Raw genomic sequence first — 20374 nt, forward strand, 5'->3', positions numbered from 1 at the left:
CTCTGTGCTTTCATATCTCCCTCACTGGGGAACAGGAAAGTACAGCAAGGGATGAGCAGACACATGCCCTAATACTCTAGCCCAGGAGCTTATAACCTTGTCTGAGAAGAGATTTCACATGAATTTGGATAGTTAAAAAAAAAATTACACCATCATTTTCACTAATCTTTGTCTTTATCATCTCATAAATTTCATTTTATGCATTGAAAAACACTTTTCTAAGAAGGAACTCTTAGGATTCATCAGTCTGCCCAAGGAGTCCATGATATATAAAAAACTAAAAATAGTTTTTTTTTTCAAAGAGCTGTCTGTTCATTTAATTCCATATTCCTTCCACATTTACTTTTCTTCAACATTTCAAGGATCTATTGTTAAAGGAGTAGGGGAGAATTTTCTCTACCCAAGAAGCTTATAAGTGATCCTCTAAGTGATCCATTAGATAGTGCTGAGGTTGGAATCAGAAAGATCTGATGTGAACCTTGGACACTGCATTGTTCAACTCAATTTTCTCTCCACAAAATGAGAATAATAACAGCGGTTACCTCATAGAATTGTTGCAAGGATCAAGTAGAGAATATATGTAAAAAGCTTAGCATAGTGTCTAACACATAGAAGGCTCTATATAAATGCTTATTGTTGCAAGGATCAAGTAGAGAATATATGTAAAAAGCTTAGCATAGTGTCTAACACATAGAAAGGCTCTATATAAATGCTTATTGTTGCAAGGATCAAGTAGAGAATATATGTAAAAAGCTTAGCATAGTGTCTAACACATAGAAAGGCTCTATATAAATGCCTATTGTTGTCATTTTTATCTGTAAAATGAGATGATAATAATAGCAGTTACCTCTCAGGGTTTTTGTGAGGGTCAAAAGAGATAAAATTTATAAACAAAGTCTGGTATACAGTAAGCATTTAATAAATGGTGGTTAGGTTTTGGGTTTTTTTTAATAATTAGTTGATGTTCTTTGTGAGTTGTTCCGGCCAAATAAATTAATAATCTGGGAAACCAAACTTCTTTCATGAACTTCTCTGCGTTTAGCTGGTTGACTTACTTTCTACAGATGGGTCTGTTCTTGAAGCCTTTTCAACTTGGGAGGATCTACTAGAACATGGATCTCTTGGTATAGCTTTGGAAAATTGGAGTATAACCTTGGCTCCATAATTGGGAGTTGAGATAGAACTTGTGTGGTGTCAGTCATCAAGAAAAATTTATGGAGCCCCTCTCAGGCACTTGGTACTGTACTAGGGATGGTAGGGTGATACAAAAGTATATTTTTCTGGTTCTGTGTAGTTAGTCCCATTATTATCCCATTTTATAGATAATAAGAGCTAACGTTTACATATAGTAGCCAGCCACCATTCTGAATAAACATTTTATTATGCATAAATTTTCATTTGGTTCTCATGACAATCCTCTGTAGTTAGTGTTATTATCCCACTTTATAGATAACAATAGCTAATTATATATTGCCTACTATGGGACAACCACCAGACTAAGCATTGTATTATACGTATAATCTCATTTAGTCCTCTTGACAATCCTGTGAGATATATGCTATTATTTTCCCCAGAGAATGAGAGCTAAGTGACTTTGAGACCAGGTTTAAATTTGGAGTTTTCCTGACTACAAGCCTATTGATCCATTTACTGTACCACCCACTTGCCTCTACTTAACTCTAATTCTAGCTACCCCAAAATTCTTTGGAGATATTCTGGGGCCCAAGTTCTGCCCTCTGAACTTCAACTTCTAACTTCTCAAAAAGGAAGACATGACTGTAACGGATGTCACCCTCCCCTCAATGTGTAGGGGACTTCCTAAGTTCTATTGGGAGTGGCCAAAGGAGCTTCTCCTTCCTACCTGCGTGCCCCGCCAGCTGGATCCAAGGATACTTCTTTTTGAAGGACATGACGAAGGGAGACCAGTGCACCATGTTCTTGATTTTCCGCCATGATTTGCTCTAGAAATCAACAAAGAAAAGTCCTACTCATTAGAAAGAGGGTTTCTACTTATTGATCAGGCTAATTCTAAGCAAGGTGAGAGCCTCCTGAAAGTTGGTCAGTACTGTACCAGTACCTCTGGTAAACCTCAAGGCACAAAAAGTGCTTCACCAGAATACAGAGAAGGTGGGAATTCTCATTCTGACAAATGAATTCACCTAGGCCCAGAGAAATCAGTATTTGCCTGAGACTGAGACCAACAAATGGTGAAGGTGAAAACAGGTCACTCTTTCTTGAGTGCTCTAAATTTACTTTAATGGTAACTATGTTTTGTAAACAAAATATTGGAATATATTTTCTTACAAATGTTTTTCTTCCCCTAGTATGTATATATACATACATACACACATACATACATGTGTATAAATACTTATATGGTGTTGATATAACATTCACTGGCTTTACAACTTGAAATGTTGTAGTTGGCCATTGAGCCAGTATCTACATGGCAACACCTATAACAAGTATTTATATGATACTGAGAGAATTATAGACACATGACAGAAAGCACATACATATTGCAATCCAAAAAATTTATGATTTTCATCATGTGTGGCAAACTCCCATCATGGAAGTAGAGGGTACTGGAAACCAGGTAACTTGAAGAAGGATTGGAATAATTGTGGCTGCTTAACCTGAAAGGAAAGGGATTAGTTGGATGGGCAGGATGGAGAGAATATTTCCAAGTATTTGAAAAGCTGTGAGAGTAAGAGAGGGAATAGACTTTTTCTGCTTGTCTCAAGAGAGCAAAACTATGAACAATGTGGAGAGGAGGGAGAGGGGAAATGGTAAATTGTAAAGAACCAAATTTGGCCTTAAGATAAGGAAAAACTCATAATATGGACTATTTTAAGTGGAATGGGCTAACTTGGGAAGTTAATGGGTTCCCTTCCATTGAAACCCTTCAGTAGAAGCAACACTTGTAAAATACACTGCTCAAGAGAGCTGAGTACAATGCCTGGAACATAGCAGGTGCTTGTTAACAGAGAATTTTGTTTTAATTCAGAATGGAACAGAATTGCCTCTGAGATATCTCCCTGGTCTGAAATTCTATCTCCTCTATATCCTTTCTCCTTCCCCGTGATTTCTAGAAGATTTTCCTATACATCATCATCTTCTAGTTGATAGTTACTAAGTTAGTCAAGTCAACTTTATTAAGCACCTACTATGTACTGGGATAGAGCACTGAGCTTGTAATCAGGAAGATTTCTTTTCCTAAGTTCAAATCCAGCTTCATACACTTAGTTGTGTGATCCTGGGCAAGTCACTTAACCCTATTTGCCTCAGTTCCTCATCTGTAAAATGAATTAGAGAAGGAAATGGCAAACTACTCCAATCTTGTTGCCAAGAAAATTTCAAAAGAGATCATGAAAAGTCAGACACAACAATAATACTATGTGTTAAACACAGAGGGTATAAAGAAAGGAAACAAAAACCATCCCTGTTCTAAAGAAAATCATTCTAAAGAGGAAGACAAGTGCAAACAACTATATATAAATAAATTATACACTGGATAAACTGGAGATCATTTCCGGTGGAAAGTACTAAGCACAAGGAGAACTGGGAAAGGCTTGTCTGCTGCAGAAGATTTGAGGTTAACTGACATTAAAGGAAACCAGGAAGTGGATAGATAGAAGGAAAGACGATGGAGTACAGCTATTGAAAATTCTTGGAGTTTGGAGATAGAATGTTGTATAAGAGAGGAACAGCAAGGCGGCTAGTTTACTGTATTTCAGAATATGTGGAGGAGAGTAAGGTGTAGAAAGACAGGAAAAAAAGTAGAAAGAGGCAGGTTATGAAATACTTTAAATAAGATAAAAGGGAATTATATATTTGATCCTAGAGGTAATAGGGAGCCATTGGAGGTTACTGAATTAATTTTCAAGTATATTGATCAAAATTTAAAATTATAAAATCTTCCTTCAAAATATAACTAACACTCACATTTATGTGCCTTTTTAAATTCTGGAAACTCCATTTACACGCATTATCTGATTTGATCTTCCAAAAGCAGATTAAATGTAGTGTCCGGATTAGCTTTCTGGAGGATTTCTGGACCCACCTTGGTCTTTAGTGGAGAAGTGAAGTAGGCAAGAGAGTCACCAGCATGGTCAAAGATGGAATGAGTTATTTCCAGTCCTCTCAGCTCTTAAATACCTCGGCATGTTTACATCATTACAGCACTAGTATGTGCTAACTAGAGAACCATTATCTCATCAATCACACTGAGCAAGTGCTAACTCTAAGTACCCTTGCTTCAAGTATTTCTTGCTTCAAGTAGAACACAGGTAGTCACGCCCTCCTTGACTTCTCAGGAAAGGTGAGAACACCAAAGGGAGGTGGGGAGCCAAATTAGACATTGTCAGCAGGTTTCCTCTGGGGTGAAGGGTCTTATACCTTACCCAGTGTTCCTCCACTATCTGCAGCCCTTTACAATGCAAACCATATTTCCACTTTAGCCATATTGCCCAAAAAAAGAATCAAAAAAGTCTCTGTCTCTATCTCTCAGCAAATAACATTTTTCATCATGAGTCCTTTGGAATTATCGTAGAACAGTGTATTGATCAGAGAACAACTCATTTCTAACTTAGGCTCTTAGAGGGTTGATCACCTAGTAAATACATGTTAGAAGCTGGACTTCTACCCACAGTTGGCCCTTAATTGTTTATAGTTATAAGAACAATATGTTTGGGGCAGCGAGGTGGCACAGTGGATAGAGCATCAGCCCTGAAGTCAGGAGGACCTGAGCTTAAATCTGACCTTAGAAACTTAACACTTCCTAGCTCTTGAGATTTACAAAGTGCTTTTCTCACAATAACCTGGTGCCCTCAGTGGCTTCAGTCTTCTTCCTCAGCTGGGCAATGTGTCCTAGACTAATTTCTTTTGGGGGATGTTTGCGAGAGGCAAAGTTATTTGCTTTTCATAGTTACATGGCTATTAAGTTGCTGGGCCAGCACTTGAACTCAGTTACTTTGACCAAGGGCTCTTTCCATCTATACATACATACATATATATATATATATATAAATGTATAGAACGTTTTCATTTTTGTCTTTGTATCCTAGTATTTATTAGGTATCTGTTCGGTACCAAGTACCGAACAGATACCTAATAAATATTTGGGGACTGAATAATTAATTAATGAATATCTATGGTTTTCTTTAGCCTATGATCATCTATCATTTTTCTGGCATGTTTCAATCTTTTATCTATTAGGAATATTTTTAGTGTAGTGCTTCCTGACTTGATTCATTGAGTTGCTGCTGATCTGTTAAAATGTCAGTTGTTCTGGAACACTGGGATGTTTTTTGGAGATAATAGGTCAATGTATCTGAAATCAATACTGTCCTAAAAAATTCAGAATATCTGGTCACCATGTCCCATTTTCCCACTAGGGAAACAACAATATAAACCTAACCATCTGCATTCCTATGGCCCCCTCAGGAGAAACCTACTGGCAGGATTCTAGCTCCTGGCAGCTTCTTCCTTCAGAAGGAGGTACCAGAGAGATTTTTCCTGGCTTGAGCTTCAGTCTCAAAGACAATAATCAACAATCAACAATCACTGATGACAGTGATGATAATGACAAAGTATTCACCCTATGCTTGTCTATTTACTAAATGCTGGGGATACAAAGAAAAGGCAAAAAGAGTCCTTGTCTTTAAAAAGTTTCCATTTTAATGGAGGAGCTACAATGTATATAAATGGATGTGTGTAGGTGTATGTGTATATGTACGTGTATGTGATAATCTATAATAACTATGATATAAGACTACAGAATACATCCTCTAATGTTCTAATGACTAGACTGTCACTAGATTTCATGGGGAAAAGTATGGAAACACAATCCATCATATTATTTCCATAATGAGCTGAGCTATTTAGTTTCTTAAGTATTTTCTGCAAGGAACACACCCTTGCTAACCCAAAATAATATATAGTCCAGAAAAATGCTAAGTCTATTTGAGGGGCCATGTTTTTTTTTCCTAAATAGTATTTTATTTTTCCAAATATATGTAAAGGTAGTTTTCAGTATTCATTTTGTAAGTCTTTTTGTTCCAAATTCTTCTTCCTCCCTCCCTTATCTATCCCCTCTCCAAAACAGCAAGAAATCTGGTATAGATTATATTTGTACAATCATTTAAAATTTTCCATATTTGCCATGTTGTGCAAGAAAAATCAGAGCCAAAGGGGGAAAAAAACACAAGAAAGAAAACAAACAAAAAAGGATGAAAACACTATGCTTCGACCCACATTCAGTCTCCATAGTTCTTTTCTTTGGATGTGGATGGCATTTTCCATACCAAATTGGGCTGTTTTTTAAAGCTGAAGGAGATTATCTGTTCAAACTCTTTCAGATTACAGATGAGGAAATTGAGACTCAAAAAGGTGACTTGCTCAGAGTCATGAAGATTAAGAGATAAAGCCAGGATTCAGACTCTGGCACTCCATATCCAGCTTTCCCTCAGCCACTGTACCATGCTGTTCAAGGACTGTATGCTCTCTATAGCCCTTTTCAGTGCAAAATCCTATGATTTCAACAATGGAAGCCATGTGTGCCCTACTTTAACACATCATGAATGAGTCTTGTGTTCACTAGATACTGTGCATTATTGAGGTACAAGACCCAAGACCAGCAAGAAGAAATAAATAAAAAAAAAAGTTGTTTGAGTTGAGAAAGAATAATGAAGGAATGAAGAGTTGGTCCTTATCTATCTCCTGTCAGATGCTATACTCTGATGACATCTCCTGCATGGAGATGATATTTATACTCTGAGAAACTGATGATATATACTCAGTGATGCTAACTATAAAGTTCTCTATTTCCTAACCTAAATTCTTATAGGATTTAGATGTACAAAGAATTTAATCTGCTTCATTACCACAAGCACCAATTTATGGATAGGGAAACAAGAGTAAGTGATCTGTCCTAAAATAAAGGAATAAAGACGAAAACCCAGGTTTCAAAATAATATCTACTGTTTGCAAATCCCATGCTCTTTTGGATTTTGATTCTAGAAATGGAACAGAACAATTGAAATGGAGAAGTCAGAATACCATGTGGAATCCCAGAAGGCAGCTGAGTAGACTCAGAACCCAATGCTCTGCCAGATGGTAGGAAGCATCTCAGTTGCCAGAAACTTTTGAATCCCAAGGTTACAACAAACAAAAAAAGAGGAAAAAACCCCACTTCATAGATCTATATTTTTTTTCTCTTTTTGCTGAGAGACAGCTGTTTCAGTCATCAAGTCATAAAGCTTGAATCTGCCCAAGGAGAGGGAAACTTTCCTCCTGCAACCAGTAATCTTCATCACAATTACATTAACCCCTAAACCCAAGGCCAAGAGTTATTCATGTAAACTAGGGGAGGTATTTTGCAGGAACTAGAGGAAACTTTGCCATAAAAGGGGCTGGGCCTGTACTGAAAAAAAAAATTGTTTTTTTTCTAGATTCTTTTGATGGGGAGAAAAACAGAAAGCTAATGAAGGCGGAGGTATTTCTTATCTGGGAACCCAGAAGGCTCCAGGAACAATCAATGGAGACAATGCACAGGGGCAACAATGGAAAAATCTAATTACACAAGATGAGACAAGCAGTGATTGTCCAGCTCCTTTAAAAGCCATTAAGGCAGCTCCGGTGGAAAAATGCATAGGAAACCATTACCTGGCTCATTCTGCTTTTGAAATAAGGGCATGCCTTGGTCCAACTTGTCCACTCTCAATTCTTTCCAAACAGAGGCAGAGTTAACCTGGCTCTCTACAGACAGAAAGGCCAAAGGCTCATGGATGTTTTTTTTTTTTTTTTTTTTTTTTTACCAGATTCAAGTCAAGTCAGTAAGCATTTCATATATATATATCCACACACACACATATATATGTATATATGTATATATACATATATATACACACACACACTAGGCAGTAGAGGAAGTGCAGCAAATACAAAGAACAGTCAAAAACAAACAAAATGGGTCCTGCCTTCATGGCCTAAGGGAAATAAATGGGAATAAAACAATTATGTACAAACAAAATATACAAGATAAACTGGAAATCATCAACAGAGGAAATGCACTAGAATTAAGGAGGAATTGGGAAAGACTTCTGGTAGAATTTAAGATTTGTTGCTATTGTTGTTTGTCCTTTGTTTTCCAAGAAGACCATGACTTCTGGGGGTTGATGCCATGGCATGCAAATGAATTAAATTTAAGTGGGGAAGGGCTATGCAAGATTATTTGCCTTTCTCTGTCTTCCAGAGTCATCAGGATCCAGTATAAGATACCGATCAGCATGACTGGAGATGGGATGCAATGGGAAACCTTGGCCTTTTTAAGGTAAGGTCTTTAACAGGGCTCAGGCAATCACCATTTAATTAAGATTAGGTAAGGAGAAGGTGATATTTGGTTGGGATTTGAAAGAAGTCAGAATTGCACATGTTTAACCTATATTGGATTACTTGCTATCTAGGGGTGGGGTGGGGCAGGGAGGAAAAGAGAAAAATATGGAACACAAGGTTTTGTAAGGGTGAATGTTGACAATTATTATTGCATGTATTAAAAAAAAAAACAACCTATATTTGGCATGTATTGGACTGCCTGCCAGGTGGAGGAGAGAATGGGGGGAAGAAGGGGAAAATTTGCAGCAGGAGGTTCTGCAGGGGTCAATGTTGGAAAAATTACCCAGGCATATGCTTTGTAAGTAAAAAGCTTTAATTAAAAAAATAAAAATAAAAAGCTATTATAATTTTTCAAAAAAGAAAAAAGAAGTCAGAGAAGACAGAGGAACAATAACAATCATCAATGTAAGATAGACCTATGGAAAGAGAATTCATTTTGGAAGCATAAATGAGGAAGGACTTTAAGAATCTAAGCAAATTTTATCCTCTAGTATGTATTCTCTTCTTTTCATTTATGCATTATGCATTTATGCATTCATTTATTCCAGATACTAAAACAGGATTCTTTGTTGCAGTGAGATATACCATGGATAGAGCACATGTTCCTGGAATCAGAAGGACCGGAGTTCAAATCAAACCTCAGACACTTATTAACTGTGTGATCCTACACAAGTTATTTAACTCCAATTGCCTTCCTCCCCCCAAAAAATAAAACAGGGATTTTCCACTTTTTTGTGTCATGGATGCTTTGGGAAATCTAGTAAACTAGCCTCTAGATCCCTTTTCAGAATAATTATTATATACATAAAAATATATATATATACAAGATTACAAAGTAAAAATTATTGAAATAAAATTTACTTTGTCATCTTGTACATTTTATTGAAATAAAGTTACTAATTTATTTTAAAAATTCAGACCTCAAGTTAAGATCTCATCTATCCAAGGGATTTGAAGTAGGTATACAATTATATCCCTTCCCTAACTGAGGAGAGAAAAGACATTCACATATAAAACAAATGTTGCTCTAAGTGGCCTTTTCATTGACTACTGCCTTAGCTTGATAAAATTTCTATCTGCTGAAGTGAGATTAACTAAATAAAGTCCCTGAATTTCTTATTTATTAGTTTTTTACCTCCATAAGATCTCTCATATACATCTCCTTCTGTCCATTTATATGTCCATTATCTTGTCACGTCTTTCCTGGACAACTATGATAGACTTTTAATTGGTCTCCCTTCCTCAAATCTCCTTCCTCATCCTTGGTAATCCCTACTGACATGGCTGTCAAGTAATATACTTAATGATCATGCCATTTGCCTGTTCAATAAACTTCACTGGCTCTCCATTATCTCTAGAATCAATTACAAACTCCTTTCTTTGGCTTTCAAAGATTTTCACAATCTGGCTTCAGCCTATATTTCTGGTCTTAATACACACACACACACACACACACACACATATATATACATACATATATATATACATATAGATATAGATATATATTCTATGCTGCAGCCAAACTAGCTTTTTTGTTCCTCTCACATAATAATCTATTATCTTCATGCCTTTGTCCAGGCTATTCCCCTATTACTGGAATGCACTCTTTTCTCATTTCTGATTCTTAGAATCCTTTTGTTGTTATTGTTTTTCAGTCATGTCCAATCCCATTTGGAGTTCTCTTAACAAAGATACTGGTGTGATTTGCCTTTTTCTCCTCCAACTCACTTTACAAATGAAGAAACTGGTAAATAGGGTTAAAAGACTTGTCCAGAATCATAGTTAGTGTCTAAGACCAGATTTAAACTCAGGAAGATAAGTTTTTCTGACTCCAGGCTTGGAAAATTCTCTCCACTGTACTACCTCACTGCCCAATTAGACTCCTTAGATACCTTTAAGACTCAGCTCAAACAGCATCATTTATATGAAATCTTCCTGATACCCTAAATTCTTATTCCTTCTGTACCAAAAGAATTACTTTGTATCATTATGCATATATAAGAATATATTTATTCATCTTCCTTAGTAAAATTTAAGCTAGAGGGCAGTTATTCTTCTAGTTTTAATCTTTCTATTAACACCTAACATACCTAGAAACTGTAACATCTGTGTCTGACACACAGTAAGCGCTTTATCAATATTTACTGATGCCTGGATCATTACTTATCATATACTGAACTATAAGTACAATTCTCATTTTGAAGTACATGGCTGAAGAAGTGAGGCTGTCTGGTCAGACCTGGCCTCCCGGCAAGGGTTGATGGTTTCTAATGCAGAAACATCCAGGGAATAAACAACATAAAAAAAAAAAAATTCCTCAGGTGTATATCCTTAACTAGCTTACTTCTGATTGATAGATCTATATAGGTACATAGGATTTTCTTCCCTTGGATTGGTGCTTTTAGGTACAAAGGAATGTACTATGTTGGAGGTGGCGGAAGTGGGAAGAGATTACTCAAGGTGAATCTGTAATGTTGGTGATTAAATGTGGGCAGCAAATGGATCCTGAGACTATGAGAAGCTTTAGATTTCTAAGTGGGTCTCTCCCTCTATCCTTTATTTTTATGTCAATAAATTGTAATCTGCAAGCATGAGCTATGTCTTCTTTGTTTTAACTATGTCTTTAACCCTTTAATTCAGAGATGAAATGTCCCAAGTGATCTGAGATGATCACATGTAGGAGGTAGGGTCATGGACTGGACCATGAAGGATAAATGGACTTCATATAGAGGGAGAAAAAAACAAAAATGAAAGAGCAGAGGCAGCTAAGTGATGGTGCTGGGTCTAAAATATGGAAGATTTGATTTCTTGAGGTCAAATCTGGCCTCATATTACTAGCTGTGTGACCCCAGGCAATTCACTTCACCCTGTTTGCCTCAGTTTCCTCATCTACAAAATAAGCTAGAGAAGGAAATGGCAAACTGCTTCCATATCTTTGCCAAGAAAACCTCAAATGGGATCATGAAGAATCGAACACCACTGAAAAACTACTGAACAACAAGAAAAAGAGAAAGGATCTTCCAGGCAGGCCACTGTGCTCCGGAGCAGTGAAGGGAAAGTTCTGTTATAGAGAATGGGAAGAGGTAAGGTTGTTTGATAGGATATAGCCAAATAATGCCAGACCAAAGAATTTGGCTCTGAAATCATAGATAATCAGTAGCCATGGGCAGTTTCTGAACAGGGGAACAGCACCTTATATGAGGTATGATAGGAAGATTAATTTCTTGTCTTTTCTCTTCAGGGAACATATAAGAAAGATTCTTTTCCAGAAGTGGGGTTAGGCCCATTTAATCACATCAGCCAGTATAATGAGTCACTTAAGAAATATTTACTGAGTCTTGACTGGGTGTCAAGTTTTATTCAAAAGAACAAAAAAGACAGATCCCTTGGAGGCAGACTAGATACAGTTGACAGAGCTCTCTCTAGATATGCTATACATATGTATTCAAGGAGGGTTAGAATAAGGTCACACAAATGGATCCTTAGAATTATGAAATGACTAAGAACAGAGGGAAAGATTTCATAGATAAAGTAATCAATCATTTATTAAATATCTACTATAGATTAGTCTCTGTGCTAGGCAGTAGAGATACAAATATGAAACAATTCCCACTTAACAATCTCAAGCCCATTTTAAAGAAGGAAAATGGTTACCTTCAGATTTCTGAAGGGAAAGGACATAGTGCAAGAGTTGTGAGGGGTTTCAGATTATGAATGCTTATGCGTGCTCTTCTATCTGTTAGGAAGCAAATGACCAAGTTTCCCAGGAAAAAGGGAGAGAGAGCAGTAGGAAAGAAGTGGGAACACATACTCTTATCCTGAAACTTTAAGGTATTCAGAGTCTATTGGACACAATCCAGTTCCCTCCCAACATAGCTAAGTTCTGAATGCTTAGGGCTTTTTTCCAATTTCAGCTTCACTTTTCCTAGTCCTCCGTGAGGAAGCATTTGTTAGACCTGGAGATGGGCCCCAAAGGGCCAAAGGTATGGAAGTCCTCCCAACCCCAAGCAGCCCTCCCTTAAACAGAGCTGAAGGCGATGGAATATTCCATTTCCAGATAAATGCCAGAAATGATTTGATTCAACTGAGTGGGTTCTGTTCTTGGAGAATTCTTTACTATCTGTTGGCAAAGAGAGAGGGGGGATTTTCCCCCTCTCTGGTTTTAAAATAAGGCACAGGGGTTCTGGCAGAGCTCACTGCCAAACCAAAAAGGCAATGTAGAGCTTGAAATCTTACTGAGGAAATGTCTGCAAGTTGAGATCCAATCAGCCCATAAGGAAAGAGAAAGGGGGTAAAAAAAGATTTTATAGTATTCACAGAAACCTATATTACTGGACCTATAAGGACTAAACCTGCTTCAGGTAAAAACTGTTCCCTGGTAAATGACAAAGAAAGTTTCCCAGATGAAATGTTCTCTCCATGTTTCTCTTTCTCTCTGTCTTTGTCTTTGTCTCTGTCTCTGTCTCTCTTTCTCCCCCTCAATAGCCTCAGATTTGAGAAAGCCAGGACTCTGAGAAAGCTTTTAACCACTCATCTTCCTCTATGTCTAAGAGCTAAGAAAGAAAATGGAATGGGGCAAGTGGAAAGTCACTGAATGGATTTGAATCCTCATGACTTTTTCTCTCCCTATCTGATCCCTCATAGTCTTAAGAACTGGGGAGAAAGGGAATCCTTCAACCATTTTTCTTAAATCTGAAAATCAAAAAAGTCCTCCCAAGGAACAGTGTGGGTCAGTGGAGAAAATGCTGGATTTGGAGACAGATGGCCTAGGTTTCCTTCCTACTGCTTCCATTTTATTGCTTGTGTTGACCTTGGACAAGTCATTGAATTTTTTTATTGGTTTAAAATGAGAGAGAGTTGGAATAGAGCTTCAAGGACTCCTCCAGCTCTAAATTTATGATCCTTTATTTTTTCAAGTACTTCTATTTTTAGAATAAGGTAGGATTTTCCAGGAAACAGTAATCCTCAGCATTCCAGTATCTTCAAAGTAATCCTGAACATAATCACTTGCTTGCTTTCCTGCAAAATAACCCCTTTCTCATTCCTCAATATGCCAACATGTATCAGGACACCCTAGAAGCAACAGCTAGCAGGGACCTTGGCAGTGGAAATTTTGGAGTCCAAGCCCTTTCAGGGGGCAGTGAGTCTCCTGTGGTCTTCTACTTGGCCTGTTTTTCAGTGAATGACTACAAGCTATTGATCTCATTTCTACTTTCTTTTATCTGTCAGTTGATGTGGTGGGGAAGGGAATAGGAAATATTTTTGCTGTCCATTTCCAAAGCAAATTAAAAGGACCCTATGCTTCTCAACCAGAAGTTATTCACTTGGCCCAAAAAAAAATTACCTACACAAACAAACCCAGGGGCATTCTGAGTCACTTGCATAGGTGCATATCTTCACGTCCCTAAATTCATTCATGGTGACCAGACTAAAATGAGGAGGCATGGTAATAAGCACTTATATTGGAACCACTGTGATAAATACAATTCTTCAGTGGTTGACACTGTCAACAAGTGTGGGCAGAGTGGGTACTGCTGGTATGAGAGAACTCCTTTCAGATCTCAGATAGCTAGATAAGAGATAGAAGTCAGAGGGAAGAAAGACATACTAGCAGATTCATTCAAGATGTTTCCCTTGGGCAGTCAACCCTGGCTGGATGAGTATCCTTGCCCAGGTGGCGCTTAAGCAATAATTACTTCAGCTGAAGATGGCCTGTGGCCCATCAGAAGAATAGTTCTTAACAAGATGCCAATGCCTTGAGATATATTATGGGGCTGCTAAGTCAGGACTTCCAGCTCTGCTACCAGGTGACACAAGGTATAGGCTTTGTCCATGAATCAGATCAGAGAATATTAAAACTTCCCATCTCTGTGGTTTGGATTACAATTGGCCTTTATGCCCACACACAGCATGAGCTCTACTGTGAGAGGTTCTTAAGAGCAATTCTAGAGAAGGAACAAGGTAAGAAAACCAAGAACCAATGTACTTTATGGGAATGGGGTTTCCATTCCATATTTTTTAAACCTCCTGTGATTAGGGCAGACTGCCAGGCTTTGGGATATAAGGATATAAAGATGCCACAGAGAGCTGACTCTCAAAGATCTTACAATCCAATTGGGGGGGGGGGTAGTATTGAGGAAAGATACCCACAGACAATTAGTGTAGGGGAAAGAATTGAGAGTACAAGGACCAAGGTTCGAAGTCTGACTGTTTCACTTGTTCATGTGATCTTGGGCCAGTTTCCTAATTTGAAAAGATAAGGTAAGGGTTGGGCTAGGTGATATCTAAGGACCCCTCCACCTACGAGATCCAATGAGATGACCCCAAATAACTAAAATACAAGGAAGAGTGGGATAAGGAAAATACAAGGAAGATAAGGGATAAGAGAAAGTGTTATGAAAATTTTAAAAGAGAAAAAACTCACTGTTGGCAATAAGGGAGATCAGAGAGAAAGTAATACTTCACTGGTTCCTGAATGAAGGGATCTCAACAAGACATGCCTGGTCTTTGGCAGTTGCCAGTTGGAAAAAGGGATTGTCAGAACAAAGGTGGAATGGAGACCCCATTGCACAAGTAAGCTTCTTGGTTTTCTTACCTTGTTCCCTTTCTAGAACTGCTCCTAAGAATCTTCCATAGTACAGCTCATGCTGTGTGTGAACATAAAGGCCAAATGAAATTCAAGTGGTAGAGCCTGGGAGTCTTAATGTTCTCTAATTTGCTTCATGGACAAAGCCTATACCTTGTGTCACTTGGTAGCAGGGCTGAAAGTCCTAGCAGAGACAGAGATAGGCTAAAGGAAAATTAGAGAGGGCAGGATCAACATAGAGAACAGAGGGTATAGCCCAGGGGATTGAAATACAAATAGCTTTCACACACAACTCAGGAACTAACCAGGAAAAGGAAAAAAAAAGGGAACCCCTCAGTTAGAGTCATTAACTGATATTTGGTAAATGGACAAAGCCAGTTGTCCCTTTTAGATTTCCAAGGTTTGGTTGGCAATCAGCTAACCGAATCATAGAAGAATAATAGTTCTACTAATAACAATCATTTATAGATTCTTGGGATGCTAATGCTACAGGGGCCCTTAAAAATCATCCATTGCAGTCCAACTCACTAATTTCACAGCTAAAGAAACAAGGGCCCAGAGGACTAGTCAGGATCACTCAGGGAAGTAAAGGAACAGCTACCCAGTTCTACAACCAGGTCCCTTGGCTCCCCACCCAAGTGCTTTCTCTCCCCTATTCCATCTTAAGTCAGAGCTCCAGCAATCTAGGTTGATAGAAGCCACTCTGATAGTAAAAAAGAGTTGTTTTTAAAATTCAACAAAAATTTCCTGTCTACAAACCTTCATCTGCACAAAGCTATTTCACTCCTTGGATGAGTGCATTGAAGTATAAATCTCTCTTTTTAGATCTGTGCTATGTTTCATGCTGACTTCTACCCAAAATACTGTGCCGATGTGACCTCACTGACCATCCTAGGACCCAAGAAGGGTGGCCAACATTCCTCTCTGGAGCAGATGTAAAGTTTCATGCTGAGCTCTGGATGAGGCCAGAACATGGGGAATGACAAAGTCCGGAGGTAACCCTGGACAATTAAGAAGAATCAAGAGAAAGAAGTAGCATGGTGGAATATTAGAGAGAGCCCATACTCAGAGAAAGTTCCCATGCTAAGCACTCCAGCCCCCCCTTATCTGTTTGCACCCAACTTAGCAGAAGCTAAAATATTCAGAGAGTGGAAAAAATTCAGTGAAAAGGGGAAAAAAAACCCCACAATATTACTCCTATTTGAGATAAAGGGAAGATTCTCATGAAATGGAATTTTTAAAAGCATCATAGTAAATTACAAGGGCAGTTTTTCTCCACAAAAAATCTAACTATTTCAGTTTAGTTTCTACCAGCTCAGAGAATTACAAATCCTTGCCTCATGGAAGCATAGAGACATAAACACATCTAGATACATTAGGACAGCTTTGGGAGTCAGAGGCCCTACATTCCAGTCCAATCCCTGATGCCTACTCAGCTAAGTGTCCCTGGACCAGTCATTAGAATTGCTTTCTGCCTTAGTTTCTTCATTGCTCAAATAGAGCTAACACTCCTATTACCTAACCACGGAACTGTTATGAAGAAAATATTTTAAAGTGCTACAAAAATGTGCTTTTATTATTGGGATTAAACAATATCCCATCTGCCTGTCTCTTCCTTCCCTTCCCACAACTTCTAGTCCCAAGGGTAAATCTGAGTGCATTTGAAGAGAGGGTCAGAACCCTAGGGCTAAATAGGTTCAACAAACTCAGCTTAACAGGAGAGGAAGGGCAGATAACAACTGAAATTCTCTCCTGGCCAGCAGTTTCCACTCACAACACTGTGCACTAGGAAAAAAACATGGTAATTCATCCTGCTACCCTTAATGCACATCAAGAGCTCTTGGAGTGAAAATCTCACCAAGAGAACATTTAAGGAGTGGGGGATAGAGGAAGAGGGAGTAATTTCCTAACAGGGACAAGAAAGCCAAGAAACTAAATGGCTAAATTCCTCTTACCCCTATCTACTGGCTAGAAATACCACCTAAGCTCAGGTGTGTCTGCCTGACTGAATTAATTGTTGATTCTTCTCCACAATGGGGGTTCATCTATGTTTACCTAAACATAAAATCTTGAGGTTCCCTAATCTCTAGGGTACACCCATCCTCCTCCACCTGCTCCACCCAGCTTGAGGCACATGCTCTGAAAGGTCAGGGGAATTAGTAAATTTAAACAAAATTATTAATGGGGTTAGCCTTAAATTCTGGGCATTGTTTTCCATATGGCAGGTAAGCAGAGAGCTGGGAAGGAAGAGGGTGTTAAAGGATAAGGAAGAAGGATTGATTTAGGGGCTCAGGGACCACATGCCTTCTTATATAGTATTTGTTGCTAGGAGAGAACAAAAGAGGACATTCTCTCTACCCACTCACTTCTGTAGGGATTCAACTATTTAACAAATGGGTACCTCCCTTTGGTTTCACATGGACAGATGATACTAGAACTGGGTAGGGTTCCAGGGACAGCTTATCTTGGCTTGATTAATCATAGGATTGCAGAATTAGAGCTGAAGACTTCAAAGCTCACTGAGTCTCAGGGCCCACCTTGTTTTTTTTTTTTTTTTACAAATGAGGAAACTGAGCACAGAAGTTAAATGAGTTGCCTACAATTCCATAGATGGGAGTAGTAGTAGTAAGTGAGCTGAGGTAGAATTTGGATCGACACCCTTTGATTTGTAATCAAACGATTCTACACTGTGTCCTGCTAGACTCTGCTTCCAAATCTGTATCCTCTTACAGCATTCTGACTATGGCTGGTCAAGTCAATAAGCATTTATTATGTACCTCCCATGGGCCAGGCTCTACTAATTGCTAGAGTATACAAAGAAAGGCAAAAAGATAGCCTCTTTTCTCCAGGACCCCAAACAACTATATACAAACAAGATCCATTCCAAATAATGAAGAGAAGGGAGGTCCTAGCATTAAGGGAGATTGGGAAAGGTTATCTTGTGGAAACTGGGATTTTAGCTGAGACTTTGGGAAATCAAGGAGGAAGGAATGAGGAAGGAAGAAATTCCAGGTTTGTTAAATATGTTTGTTGAATTGATTTGAGTCCTAAACCTGAAACAAACTGCTGACTATAGAGTTGGCCATTGCAGATGACAGGAGAAAGCCAAAAAGACATGCCCCTTCCCTTAAAATCTTAGTCTGTTACTCTCCCACTCTGGCTACCTGTTGTTTCCAAATTCTAAATCTGAGTTCTACCATCTGAAAGATTTACAGAGCAGACCTCAGTGATCAGTTAGCATAACCCCCACATTTTCTATAGGAGGACTCGGAGATCTACAAGAGGCAATGAGGATCAGGTGAAGCCCATCTTAAGGGTCTGAGCAAGGATTCCAAGCCCAAGCCTCTTAATGCTGAGCCCAGCATTCATTCCACTACTGGCATTGCTATTACCTCCTGAGGGACTTTTCTGCTAAGATTAGTCTGGCTCTCCATTGCTAAGGAACCTGAAGGGGACATTGAACAACAGATATTTGAGTTCTTGGGCAGCTAGATGGTGCAGTGGATAGAGAGCATCAGGCCTGAATTCAGGATGATCTGAATCCAGCCATTAGTAGCTATGTAATCCTGTGCAAGTCACTTAACTCTATTTTCCTCAGTTTCCTCATCTGTAAAAAATTAGCTGGAGAAGGAAATGGCAAACCATTCCAGAATCTCTGCCCCCCCAAAAACCACCAAATGGGGTCATAGAGAGTCAGACATGAATGAATAATTCTTGACTTTAGATCCATGGTTTTCACCACTGCACTACCATTTATGTTCCTTGGCAAGGCTTGCAAAGCATTTTACATATGTTATATATACATATTTGCATAACCTTCCAAAACTCATTTGATCCTCACAATACTGTGAGTCAGGTGTTATTATTAACCTTATTTTAAAGATGAGGAAATTGAGGCAATACTTTCAGCCTTATTTATTTAGAGTACTTAGTACTGAGCCTTGGATAATTATCTTTTCCTGAATATCTTACCTCAAATAGATTATAAGCTCCTTTGAGGCAGGGACCTGTCTTATGCTGCCAGCCCCTGAGAGCTCCTAGTCCAGGGCCTTTGCACATACTAAAGGCTCAATAAATATTTGTTGATGGATTACTGACTGGCCTACAGGCTGAGCCAAGGACTACATTCAATCCAAACAAGTCTGTATTAAGTACTTACTAATAATAGCTGACATTTATATAGGGTTTGAAGGTTTTCAAAACCTTTCCATAGATTATTTCATTTGATCCACACAACTCAGTGAGGGGTATTGTAATTTCCATTTTACTAAGGAGAAAACTGAGGTCAATCCGTTAAGAGGCTGGATCCTGGTTTCATGTAGATGGTGTCAAAATCTGGTTTAGATGCAAGGCGTTCTGAGTCTACTATTCAATACTGCTTCTCAAAATACAACAACAACAACAATAATAGTAGCAGCTAGCATTATATAATATTTGAAGGCTTTTTTCATTTCATTTGATCTTCACAACAACCTTATGTATGAGGTAGAGAGAGTCTATTTGAAGGCTTTTTTCATTTCATTTGATCTTAACAACAACCTTATGTATGAGGTAGAGAGAGTCTATATAGATAAATATGACCCTGAAAATATCTAAGGTCGAATTTGAATTCAGGTCTTCTTGTACCCTACTATGTGCAAAATTATGCTAAGAATATTTTAGGGGTAAAGCAGAAGGTTACAAAGATTATTAAACCAGGTTCCTATCCTCAAAGGACTTACTGACCTTTTTTGCTGTTCCTCCCATAGGATACTCCTGCCAATTCCAGACCTTTTCCTGGCTTCTTCTCCTAGGCCTAAAATGTTCTTCCTCTTTGTCCCTTTACCTTTACCCCTTGAATTGTCTCAAGGATCAATTCAAGTCCTAAATTCTTTTTTAAAAAATTATTATTATAGCTTTTTATTTACAAGTTATATGCATGGGTAATTTTTCAGCATTGACAATTGCCAAACTTTTTGTTCCAACTTTTCCCCTCTTTTCCTCCATTCCCTCCCCTGCCACAATGGCAGGTTGACCACTACATGTTAAATATGTAAAAGTATAAATTAAATACAATATAAGCATACATGTCCTAACAGTTATTTTGCTGTACAAAAAGAATCAGATCAAGTCCTAAATTCTGTAAGAAGTTTTACCATGTCTCCTCTCCCACTCATTATCTTCTCTCTGAGATTACTTTGACTTATCCTCTATAGATCTTGTATGTATGTAGTTGTTCACACTTGGTCTCTCACATTAGAATGTCAATTCCTTAAGGGCAAGACTAGATTTTTGTTGTTGTTATTATTGTTGTTTTTGTTTTTTGCTTTTCTTTGTATCTCCAGCACTTGGCACTATGGCATGCAAGAAGCATTCAATAAATGCTTATTGACTGGCTAGTTATCCCATACTAGT

At 38.2% G+C, this 20374-nt stretch overlaps 1 protein-coding gene across 1 annotated transcript in view; it reads right to left on the reverse strand.

Annotated features, from left to right (window-relative positions):
• Nucleotides 1-20374, reverse strand: part of ITPKB (inositol-trisphosphate 3-kinase B) — a 166170-nt gene that overhangs the window by 28825 nt on the left and 116971 nt on the right. Inside the window, exon 3 of the mRNA XM_051993420.1 lies at nucleotides 1862-1961. Coding sequence (XP_051849380.1) covers nucleotides 1862-1961 — 100 coding nt within the window. The remainder of the gene's footprint in view (nucleotides 1-1861; nucleotides 1962-20374) is intronic.

Source organism: Antechinus flavipes, chromosome 4 (assembly GCF_016432865.1).
Source record: "Antechinus flavipes isolate AdamAnt ecotype Samford, QLD, Australia chromosome 4, AdamAnt_v2, whole genome shotgun sequence".
Lineage (NCBI taxonomy): Eukaryota > Metazoa > Chordata > Mammalia > Dasyuromorphia > Dasyuridae > Antechinus > Antechinus flavipes.